General features: G+C 57.7%; 1 protein-coding gene across 1 annotated transcript in view; it reads right to left on the bottom strand.

Moving 5' to 3' along the window:
* Window positions 1-6,207: 6,207 nt before the first annotated feature.
* OTOF (otoferlin) overlaps window positions 6,208-11,875 on the bottom strand; it is a 75,480-nt gene continuing 69,812 nt past the window's right edge. Inside the window, 8 exon segments of the mRNA XM_040552279.1 lie at window positions 6,208-6,971; window positions 7,436-7,536; window positions 7,700-7,878; window positions 8,719-8,960; window positions 9,602-9,700; window positions 9,937-10,025; window positions 10,501-10,643; window positions 11,445-11,605. Coding sequence (XP_040408213.1) covers window positions 6,791-6,971; window positions 7,436-7,536; window positions 7,700-7,878; window positions 8,719-8,960; window positions 9,602-9,700; window positions 9,937-10,025; window positions 10,501-10,643; window positions 11,445-11,605 — 1,195 coding nt within the window. The 3' untranslated portion in view covers window positions 6,208-6,790.

Genomic DNA, 11,875 nt, shown 5'->3' with positions numbered 1-11,875 from the left:
CTCCTGCCATCAAAGCATCATTTCCAAAACCACCTCATCAGTGGTCCAGATAATAACCCACAGCTCCAAGCTGGGTGGCCGTGCCAGGCACACACGGAGGTCATGCAGCCAGAGATGGAGATGCAGAGGCAGAGACAGCACAGAAGACAGCAGTGTTGGCTGGTCAGGCAGCAGAGAAGGGCTGGTAGGACCCAGCCCCAGGGGAGGAGCAGCTCCAGCAGCACCCACAGACAGCAGAGCCCCCTCCAGCCCCAGCCACAGCCGTGCTGCGTGTCACCCCCCTGTGCCAGGACAAGATGTCCGCCTAGGTGGCCATGACACCTCACAAAATGGCTGCCTTGTTTTCCACAACATGGCTGCTGGGCGTGCTGTTCTCAGAGCTCTTGCCCACGGCCGGACAATGTCTGGGACCCCTCACCGTGTGAGGTCCCACGTCTCCTCTGCCCCTTGGGCACAGCCGCCGTCCCCAATGGCCCTGGACCAGCTGCAGGGAGCTGGGCTGGAGCCCAGGGCCTGAGGAAGGGCAGCAGGGTGCACTGCCTCCGGCAGCCCTGGGGCAGGATGGAGGACAGAGTGCGGACGAGCACTGGGAGCAAGCGGGGACAGTTGGGGACACCAGAGAGCTCGGCACATGCCGGCACAGGAGGGGACCAGTGGCTGCCACCTGCTCTGCCATTGAAGCTCTTCTCCACGCTGTGATGATGGAGGGACTACCAGTACTAGAAGTCACCAGAACATGAGAGCTCGGCAGAGAACTCAGCAGTGAAACCCAGACTTTATTGACAGAGTACAACAGCAGCGTCCTAAAAACATCCCCGAGAGTCATTCCAGCAGTGAATGAGGGTCTTGCACACTTGAAGCTGAGCATGGTGGGTCTTCAACAGCTGAGTATGGCAGAGAGTTTAGAAGAGAGCCCTTCCCTCCCTCGTCCCCAATATACACAGCCAGAAATGCCCCAGCCCCAATGCACCTGGATGAGCACAAACCAAAGCCATAAGTGAGACGGGCACGGGGAGCTCACGCGGTGACAGAGGCTGTGGCTCCCTGTGAGCCCCAGGGGTGTCCAGCCAGCACCTGTGCTGGGCTGGTGGCCCTGGGAAGACGCTTGTGCTGCTGGATGCTTCCCTGCCTCTGTACGGGTGAGTTTTGGATGGGGCTCTCCCCACCTTTTGAGTCAGTGACATGGTGCTGGGATGAAGAGGAGTTATCGGCCTTCATCCCCACGACCCCCTGGCGACCACCACCAGAAGGCACTGCGCAGGCGCAAACAGGAGGAGTTCATGGAAATGACTTGTTGGAGCTGATTTTAATACAAAGCAGGGATAGGTTATGCATATGTATAGGTGTATTGGGAAACTTCATGCATATGTAACTCTTTACTGCATATAACCAAAGCAAGTTGCCGCGTTAGGGCGCGCATGTCTTTGGGAGCTATCCCACATGTGCCCGGCGCCGAAATGAACCACATACCTACTTTATAACTCATCTGCTTTGAGTTGTAGAGATCTTCCACGAATCACAACCTTTCCCTGAACGCCCCCAGATGATGTCCGTCCACCCCAGGGCCAACATGAGGGCTCAGAACCAAAATGAACGGGTAGGGGAAGTGCAGGGGGTGACAACATGCCAAGAGCTCAGACCAGTACAGGTCCCTGGTTATCCTCGTCAGTCCCTGACCTGGGTGGAGAGAGAACCGGCAATAAAAGTCACCCTGCGATTGTGTTTTTGCAATAGAAGGTGTTTTTTGCAGTGGGAAATTCCACTAACCTTGCATATGCAAAAGTAATTGTGTGGCATAGCAGTGGGGAGTTGTTAAGCAGATGAGGGTAAGGTCTCGCTGTCCCAAAATAAGGGGGATAGCTAAGAAAAACAGGATGAGCAGTACGAAATTAACAGTTGGTCAAACAAAATTGTACATCTGTGGTATAGAAGCGCCTCGAGTAGGTTGTGAACCTGCAGTACTCAGCCAGTGAGGAAAAGGGAGAAATCAGGTGTCGGGTAGTAGGGAATATAAGGTTAGGATAACTTTTACTGTGCGCTCCTGCTTGCAGGATGCCCGCCATTGCAATCGCAAATAAGATAGCTTCACACTAGATCCTGCGTGAAGAAAATTATTGATAGTTTTCTCACAACCCCGACAGCAAGTGAGTGAGGACAGGAGCTTTATTTGAGAATGCCTTGACTCGAGTTTTCCTGAGCTGCTCCTTCCCCGCCTGTTTCATGCTCCCCCCATTCTCATCTGGCTGGATATGGCTGTGCCCACCATGGGGCAGCTCCCCTCCCTTCTCAGAAGGGCTTACTCCTGCCGACCCTCGGCCACCAAAACCTTTGACACGTGAAGCTGGTACGCTCAGATTTGTCCCTGCTGTCCCTGCATGGGGACTCTGGGTGCGGCTCTGCCCTGGGGCCATTCCACCCATTGTGTGTCAGTGGGATGGAACTGTGGCATCACAGCCACGGCCAGCTTCGGTGGGCTTCAGGTGGCTCAGTGTCACTTTGCCTTCGTGGCAGTGAGCAAGAGGCAGAGCGAGCAGCCGAATTAGTGGCTTAGGAGTGTGTTAGTGGAGCTGGGAGAAGGAGCAAGGAGGCGGGTGGGAGCAGGCGGCATTGCTGTGGCCCCAGCCTCCCCTCCCCTTGGGTTTGTCAGCCTCCCCGGGGCTCCTTCCAGCCCTGGGTGCGCAGGTTGATGCTGCCAAACGTGGGGCTGGGCAGGGTGAACACAGCTGGGGAGGATGGGGAGATATCTCATGCAGTTGTGAAAGCCTTTTTGTTGAGGAGGTGTTTGTGTAGGGAGAGATACTGTGCTCTGGGAGTGTTGGGATGAGAGCATGAGGAGCCCAATCGCTAACCTCTGGTTGTGTTTCGGATGGCTCTGTTACACAGGACTGGGACTGAGCACAGGTCACTGCCTACCACGAGGTGCGGTCCCTGTGGCCTGATGGGGGTGCTCGGACAGCTGGCCTTGTGGTTCTTCATCGTCCAGCTGCAGACTCTGATGAAGGCGCTTGGCTTCCACTCTCTCTGGGGCCAAACCATTTCGGCAGCCATCGTGGTTGCCAAGTCCGTGAGGATGGTATCGCCAGAGGTAAAGAAGCGTCCGATGCCCAAGTCCGCTGCCCTCCTCCAGCACTAAGAGCTGCTCCTGGGCTCCTCAGGGCATCTGCCCCCAGGGCCAGGGGGATGGATCATGGTGGAGGGGAAATGTGCCCGGCTGAGCGGTGCTTTCTGTGCACTCCCAGGGGACTGCTAGAGGAGAAGCACATGGAGGAGCAGGAGGATCCGGCGAAGAGCCCTGAGGAGGCTCGTGAAGAGGCACGTCCGCAGTGGAAGATGCAAAGGGAGGTGGGTGTCATGGAAGGCGGAACGGCTGACGGAGGGCCAGGGTCGATCCTAGCAATGCCCAGGAGCTGCCCGCTGCTCACACACAGCGCAGCCCCTTTGCTCTTTCACCCTTGGTTGAATGCCCCAAACCCAGGGCCCCTCTCTGCGCCCAGCCTGGGCCTCTGCAGGGCCTCCCTGATGGGGTTTCCAGCTCAAGGGGGCCCAAAGGGAGCCCTGCAGTCCCTCACCACCTCCTTTCTCCCTCCCAGCCTGAGACAGAAGTGGCTGCGTGCTGGGCAGCCCCGGCGGTACTGGCTGCGGTCAGTGAGGAGAAGGGGCTGCATCTTCTGCAACCAGCAGCAGCCCCCCTCGGTGCCAACGGTGGCTGTCTCCATGCCTGCAGGAGTGCCGGGCGAGGTGCTGATCAGCTCACCTCCATCGTCCCCTGCACCTCACAGGGTGAAACGAATCCGCTTCGGGAAATAGTAATAATGCAAATAAATGAGGGTGGTTCTTGAACATGGGCAGGAGTTTTATTTGAGAAACCCTTGATGCGATTTGTCCTGACTTGCTCCCTCTCCTTTCCCTCCCGTTTCACGCTCCTCCATTCTCCTCCTCGCAGCCACACAAACACCCCGATGGGGTGTGCAGGGGCCTGTCCGGGATCCCTGGTACAGTGCAGAGGAGAAGGGACCCCTGAGGTGCCCTGGAGTGGTGACAAGCCATCAGGCTGGGGATGGGAGCGATGGGCTCCTGCCATGGCCACCAGCATGTCCCCAGAGGCCCATGGGGCGTCCTTGGTGGCCCTCAGAGGGAGGCTGGTGACAGCAGCCCCAGTGCCACCAGCACTGTGGCTATCACAGTGGCTGTTATCTGGTGCCAGTTGCTATCATAGGGACCTTCCCTGCCCTCTCCCCCACAGACCCAGGGCTGCCTCCTGGGGTGTTCTGCACCCACAAACCCTCAATGGAGGGGTGTTGGGGCAGCTTCCTCAAGGGCTTCACTGCCTCCTGCACCACTCTTTTGTGTGTGAACGTCCAGGTTTCAGGGAAGGAGTGGCTTGGGCTAGTTCCCACTGCCCTGACAAATGTCCCTCGGGGAAACCAATAGCCTTGAAGAGGGAACACCCCGTCTGCCTGCAGTGCCACTGGTGCTTTGCCGGCAGCTGCCCAGGTCACCGGAGGTCTCCGAAGAGCCCCCCACAAGGGACTGTTGGGCACACAAACCACCAAATCCATCTGCTGTGGGTGTGGGAGCAACGTGAGAGCTCGGCAGAGAACTCAGCAGTGAAACCCAGACTTTATTGACAGAGTACAACAGCAGCGTCCTAAAAACATCCCCGAGAGTCATTCCAGCAGTGAATGAGGGTCTTGCACACTTGAAGCTGAGCATGGTGGGTCTTCAACAACTGAGTATGGCAGAGAGTTTAGAAGAGAGCCCTTCCCTCCCTCGCCCCCAATATACACAGCCAGAAATGCCCCAGCCCCAATGCACCTGGATGAGCACAAACCAAAGCCATAAGTGAGACGGGCACGGGGAGCTCACGCGGTGACAGAGGCTGTGGCTCCCTGTGAGCCCCAGGGGTGTCCAGCCAGCACCCGTGCTGGGTTGGTGGCCCTGGGAAGACGCTTGTGCTGCTGGATGCTTCCCTGCCTGTGTACGGGTGAGTTTTGGATGGGGCTCTCCCCACCTTCTGGGTCAGAGTGACATGGTGCTGGGAATAAACCACAGCTTGGTTCCAGGTGCTGGTACTGCTGGTTGTGGGGCTGAAATGCCATGTGGGGGCACAAAGACAATAGCAAGAAGGGGGACAGGGGCAAGCAGGACCAAATAATGAGGTCTCAGCCTTTACCCCCTGACTTAGATGGTAGACATCTTCTCTCCTGCCATCAAAGCATCATTTCCAAAACCACCTCATCAGTGGTCCAGATAATAACCCACAGCTCCAAGCTGGGTGGCCGTGCCAGGCACACACGGAGGTCATGCAGCCAGAGATGGAGATGCAGAGGCAGAGACAGCACAGAAGACAGCAGTGTTGGCTGGTCAGGCAGCAGAGAAGGGCTGGTAGGTCCCAGCCCCAGGGGAGGAGCAGCTCCAGCAGCACCCACAGACAGCAGAGCCCCCTCCAGCCCCAGCCACAGCTGTGCTGCGTGTCCCCCCCTTCTGCCAGGACAAGATGTCCGCCTAGGTGGCCATGACACCTCACAAAATGGCTGCCTTGTTTTCCACAACATGGCTGCTGGGCGTGCTGTTCTCAGAGCTCTTGCCCATGGCCGGACAATGTCTGGGACCCCTCACCGTGTGAGGTCCCACGTCTCCCCTGCCCCATGGGCACAGCCGCCGTCCCCGATGTCCCTGGACCAGCTGCAGGGAGCTGGGCTGGAGCCCAGGGCCTGAGGAAGGGCAGCAGGGTGCACTGCCTCCGGCAGCCCTGGGGCAGGATGGAGGACAGAGTGCGGACGAGCACTGGGAGCAAGCGGGGACAGCTGGGGACACCAGAGAGCTCGGCATATGCCGGCACAGGAGGGGACCAGTGGCTGCCACCTGCTCTACCATTGAAGCTCTTCTCCACGCTGTGATGATGGAGGGACTACCAGTACTAGAAGTCACCAGAACATGAGAGCTCGGCAGAGAACTCAGCAGTGAAACCCAGACTTTATTGACAGAGTACAACAGCAGCGTCCTAAAAACATCCCCGAGAGTCATTCCAGCAGTGAATGAGGGTCTTGCACACTTGAAGCTGAGCATGGTGGGTCTTCAACAGCTGAGTATGGCAGAGAGTTTAGAAGAGAGCCCTTCCCTCCCTCGTCCCCAATATACACAGCCAGAAATGCCCCAGCCCCAATGCACCTGGATGAGCACAAACCAAAGCCATAAGTGAGACGGGCACGGGGAGCTCACGTGGTGACAGAGGCTGTGGCTCCCTGTGAACCCCAGGGGTGTCCAGCCAGCACCCGTGCTGGGTTGGTGGCCCTGGGAAGACGCTTGTGCTGCTGGATGCTTCCCTGCCTCTGCCAGTGCCCCGGGGAGGGCAGAGCAGGGCAGGGCAGGCCCCTTGCACAGCCCCAGGGCTCCATTTCTCAGTGTCCCTCAAAGAGCATTTGGGGAGCATTCCCACGGCTCCAGAAATGCAGCCCCAGCTCTTGCTCCCCTTCCCGCTGCAGCAGAGCACCGGCTCCTTCCCCACTGGGCAAAGGGGTCCAACACCCCCAGCCTGAGTGCCGTTCATTGGCCGGCTGGTCACTGCTACTAGCCCAGGGGAAAGATGCCCAGCCTCGGGGTCAGAGCCTTCCTCCAGACCCATTTCTTTGGGAATGAAGCCAGAAATGGGATCCGTGGAGAAATGCAGCAGAGGAGGGCCAGCAGCAGTGAGATGTCCCCCGAGGCTGCTGCGAGGCTGCGGGCAGGAGAAGGGCACGGGGTTGGGGCAGGTGGTGGTGCTGGGCTGGGGACTGGCTGCCCCCATGCTTCATGCCCCCAGGAGCTTCTTGACCATGTAGCCTGGCATGCTGTAGAGGAAGAGGGCCACCATGATGAGGAGCAAGAGGGCCAGCACAATTTTGATGATGAGCCACTTGTAGCGGGTACAGATGAGGTATTTGATGGACTTGAGCGGGTTGAGGAACCAGATGAAAGACGTGTCTGGGCGGCTGCCAGGGAAGGAAACGCCTGTCACGAATGCCATGGCCATGGGGAGGGCAGGCAGCACAGCTAGGGCCACGGTGGGTAAAGGGAGGCCCTGGGACCCTCTTCCCTGGGCTATTTTGCAAGGGGAGTCAGCAGGATGTGTGCCAGAGAGAGTGATGCAGGAGTGTGAGGGAGTCAGGTGAAGTTGATGTCCTGGGCATCAGGACCAGAGGGCAGGAGGTGGGAGGCCAGGAAAAGGGGATGGAGGCAAGAAGGGAGGGAGAAGATGAAGAGAGGAACGGAACAGGGCAGTGAACAGTGGGCAATGGTGGGAACCACAGGAGATGGCTCTGCCCATAGTTCTCATTTCTACATCCCCTGAGGTGTAAGCCTTCTTCACCTCCCCATGTATGCCTCCCCATGGGACCACCCAACAGCATCTCCTACAAGCCCAGGTATCTGCTGGGGAGAGGGCTTTCCTACTTACTTGGGTTTTTCCAGCGGGTCAGGCTCATTGCGAGCCAGCCCAGCGGGGGATTTCTCTGCCTCCTCTGCAGTCAAGAGGTGTAGTTCAGCCTCAACTTTCCCCTGCACAGAGAGAGGTCTGCTGAGCCCAAGGCAATGCTCCCCACCTGCCGCCCCAAGACATAGGAACAGAGGGGGCCTGAGGGAGCAGAATTGGCTGTAAGGGGTGTTCTGCAAAGAGCACAATCCCCACGACAGAAAATCACCCCCTTCTCCCCATCCTTACGGTGACCTCCAGCTCATCATTCTCATCCCTGGCCACAAACGGCCACCAGCCTTTCACCCTCTTCTGCTTGAAGATTGAGACCATGGGCAGCTCCGCCTCGTTTGTCACCATCTCCAGACTGCACTGCTTTGATGTCTTGGCTCCCCGGGGGAAGCGGTTCAGGTCCAGCTCAATGGCCCCTGGCGGGAGATGATGGGAAGCAAAGATGTTGGCAGACCCGAAATGAGAGACCTTGTCTAGAGACAGTCCTGGAAAACTTTTTTTTTGGGAACTAAAAAGCTGACATCTTTGCTATGGGAACAGCCTTTGAACAGCAGTAGTGGAAATAAAGGCTCTCATTCTACCTGCTCTTATACCTAAAGGGGTGTGAGAATTAAAGTTGTGTTTTTGCAGTGTAAAATTCCACTAATGTTGCATATTTGAAAGTGATTGTGCAGGCATAGCAATGGCATAACAGTGGGGAGTATGTTACGCACAAAAGAGGACAGCAGAAGGTCCCACTGCCCCAAAATAAGGAGGATAGCTAAGAAAAACAAGATGAGCAGTGTGAAATCAGTAAAAACAAAAATCACGGGGCCCCTAGTCACGAGAGAAGAAGGAAAAAAAAAGAGGAAAAGGAGAAATTAGTGGTTGGTCAAACAAAATTGTATATATATGATATAGAAAGGTGTGGAGTAGGTTGTGAACCTGTAGTACTCAGCCAACAAGGAAATGGGAGGAATCAAGCGTCGGGTGATAGGGAATGTAAGGTTATGATATACTTTTGCTGTGCACTCCTGCTTGCAGGACACCCGCCATGGCAATCACGAATAAAAACGCTCCTTCACTGAGATCTGGTGTTATTGGCTGCAGATTGTTTCTCACAGGGGCTTGCAGGATATTTGGGCTTGAGGACCAGGGCTGCCCTCCCAGGCTCCGTTCCCATCTTGGTGTCATCTCGCCCCACATCACCCCTGCTCCTCCAGCCGCTGAAGGACCCCCACCGGCCGCCCCATTGCCCCAGTTGAGCCCCTTCTTACCAAGGAAATCATCGGCTGAGAAGTGGTCGGCGTCCCACACCTGCAGGGTGAGCCGGGCCGGGATCTTGTACTCGGTCTCGTCCCAGGAGAACATGGACTCCTTCTTGGAGATGACAATCTTCTCCTCCGCCATCAGGTAGTCGAAGGGGAAGATGTAGCGCCAGTTGAAGTTGCCTTCACCAGTCAGCGAGTGGTAATGGACGTCCGTGTCCTGCTTGTCCTCCTGCTGGCCCTTCAGCCACCTGCAGAGCCCAGAGGGGTGACAGGGGTGGCGTGCCCTAACAGCAGGGAGCAGAGGGCAAGGGGACATCCTGCACGTGCAGCCGGGACGTCTCCAGGCCAGCAAGGCATGGACGGACTGGAAGGACCTAGAGCCATAAGCTTTGGGCTGGGGCTGCTTGAAGCACTGCAGCAACCTCTCCAAGGGGCAGCATGGGCATGGGGCACAAGGTCCTAGAGATACCAGTGGGGTTTGAGGGCAAGAAACCCTCTAGTCTGACCTCCACTGACCGCAGGTGTCCATGGACTCCTTATTTTACATTTATTTGAGCCCCTTGTAAGGATTTAGGGTCTGATGCAGTCTGCTTTGGGGTGGGGTTGTCTCTGCTGACCCAGCCTCCAGCAAAGGGACCTGAGGAGCCCAGCTTGGCCAGATAATAACCCACAGCTCCAAGCTGGGTGGCCGGGCCAGGCACGCACGGAGGTCACACAGCCAGAGATGGAGGTGGAAAGGCAGAGACAGCACGGAAGACAACAGCAGTGTTGGTGCTCACTGACCCCACACCCACAGCTCCCCCAAAACCCACCCTGGGGTCCCCCCAAGCACCAGCACCCCCCAGGTTGAAGCAGAGGGGGTGGCACGGGCTGACCACGCTGTACCTACCCCCGGACAAAAATGTCGCTGGATTTCTCGCCCGTGAAGTAGTCGTCGTCCTCCAGGATGACCTCGTCTGTGTTCCACACTATCACTCGGAGCTCGTATCTGGCAGGAGGGAGGGAAACAAGGAGGGGAGGTGGTGGGGAAGGGGCAGGAGAAAGGGGAACCCTCTGGAAGGGGAAGACACCACCTGGTGCTTCCAGTCTTGGGATGTCTGGAAACGCCAGCGTGGTCGGGGTGCCCAGGCAGAGGGCTGGGCTGTGGAGCAGCAGCAGAGCAGGGAGAAGCGGTGCTCCCCCCCAGCCTTGGGTTTTCCCAACAGATTTGGGAGATTTCCTTACTTCTTTGGTTTCCTGGGGGAAATATCGGTGGCAGGGCCAGGCGCTGGCATATCCATGGGGAACATGTCCACCCACATCTCCAGGCGACCCTGCAGGGTTGGAGAGGTGCAGTCAGCTCCCCGGGTCCCTCCTTGCTCCCAGACACCGTAGCATTCCCCCCCAGCTCCTCCTGCCCTTCAACATCAGTCTGGCTGTGCCAGATGTGGGGCAGGGGCTGCAGCACCACACCAAACCCTGCCAGATGTGGGGTGGGACAGGGCTGCCCTGTGCCAGGAGTCCTTGCCCACCCTCCTGGCATGGTGTGGTGCCAATGTGCACGGACACGAGGGATCCAGGGGACCCAGAGACTTGGGGGTATGAAGTGGATGAAGGCAGGAGAGGGAGAGACACTGGAGATTCAGTCTGTTGGGGTCACCAGGAGGGTGCTAAGGGCTGTTGGTGCCCGAGTGCTGCTGGTTGGAGGGCGCCTCCATCCCCTCCACTGACCACGACAAGGCTGATGTGCCCAGCTGAGGTCCCTGCACGCTACAGGCTGTGTCCCCGCTGCCCCGGGGCCGCCAGGACCTGCTCGATGCCCGGCTTGTCGGGGTTCAGCAGCGGGCGCGTCTCCACGTGCTCGGGGACCAGCTTGCAGCCTGCCCGTGGGATGTCCTCCCAGTGGCGCAGCACCGTCAGGGCCAGGTGTTCGTCGGTCTGCTTCTTCTGACCTGCGAGGGCAAAGGGAGGGCTGAGCGTGGAGGTCTGGGCAGAAGGACACCAAGGACAGCAAAAAACCCTCTTTCCCTGCCCCAAGAAGGACCCCGGCTCTTCCTGGTATCCCAACTGGGCTTGCAAACCTCTAGCCACAGCACCTTCCCCAGGGATGTGCCCATGCACACACACTCCCCTTGGATTCCTCTTCCAGCTCCTCCCTGCTCCAAGGAGCAGTACTGCCGAGTAGCTACTCCTCTCCATTGCCTTGTGCCCACCTTGTCCTTGAGCCAACATTTCCTAACTCTTCTCTTTCTCCTCTCTCTAACCCTAACCATTCACAGAAGGTGGTCCCCAGCCAGTCTGCTTTTTCCCAGGCTAAACGAGCTCCATGTCCATTGACCGTGTTCTCCTCCTCCGCACCCCTCCTGGCCTGCCTTCATCTTTCTTGAGCACGTGGGTGCACTGGGACACAACCTTTGAGGATTCAACTACATAGCGCGTGGCTTCCTAAGCCCTGGAAGGGCCGGCGTGGGCTGTTTTCATTGCTCCTCAGGCATACCAGGAGGAGGTTTCTGAAGGCAGCTTTTGGCCATGCTGCGGACACCTGTGGGTGACTCTGACAGCAACCCACGTGCCTGGGTGGTCTGTAAGACGCTGGCAGGCCACATACTGCAGGGTCTGTGCAAGGTGGTGGATGGGGAATGATTGCTGTGCTGCTTCAGGTGATGGGGCCACTGGAGCTGTCTCCAGTCCTGGATGATGAAGAGACGCCCAGAGCCCTGCTCCCCCTAACCCTCACCCCATGGGGCAGGTACCGTTTTCATCCTCGATCTCTGTGGGGCCGGTGAAGACCCTGTTGGCCACTTTCACTCTTCCTCCTGGCCCGAAGTGCGGCCCGTCCACCTTGCCCTCTTTGCACAGCTTGGACAGGATTTGTGAGGGCTTCATGGGGTCACGCCACACATTATACCCGTGTCTGCAAATAGGAGCGCAAGGTCAGTGAGGTAGTAGCAAGACCTGAAGGAAAAAGCCATTTTGCTCCCCAGTGAGGTAAATGCTCCTGCCATGAAGCATCCAGCATTCACGGGGGAAGGATCTGAGGCTCCAAATGTGAAGCCTCAGAGCAGACGAGGTCCCTCTGCACCCCAATCTCTACCCTTTGCTAGCACCTTTCCACCCCAATCCCTTTATTTTGTGCTAACTCAGACCTGAGACTGAGACTTTGTGCTAACTCAGACCCCAGTGC

This window comes from Cygnus olor, chromosome 3 (assembly GCF_009769625.2).
Source record: "Cygnus olor isolate bCygOlo1 chromosome 3, bCygOlo1.pri.v2, whole genome shotgun sequence".
NCBI classification, from domain to species: domain Eukaryota; kingdom Metazoa; phylum Chordata; class Aves; order Anseriformes; family Anatidae; genus Cygnus; species Cygnus olor.
The sequence above is the reverse complement of the archived record's forward strand: the minus strand, read 5'-3'. Positions and strand labels throughout refer to the sequence as shown.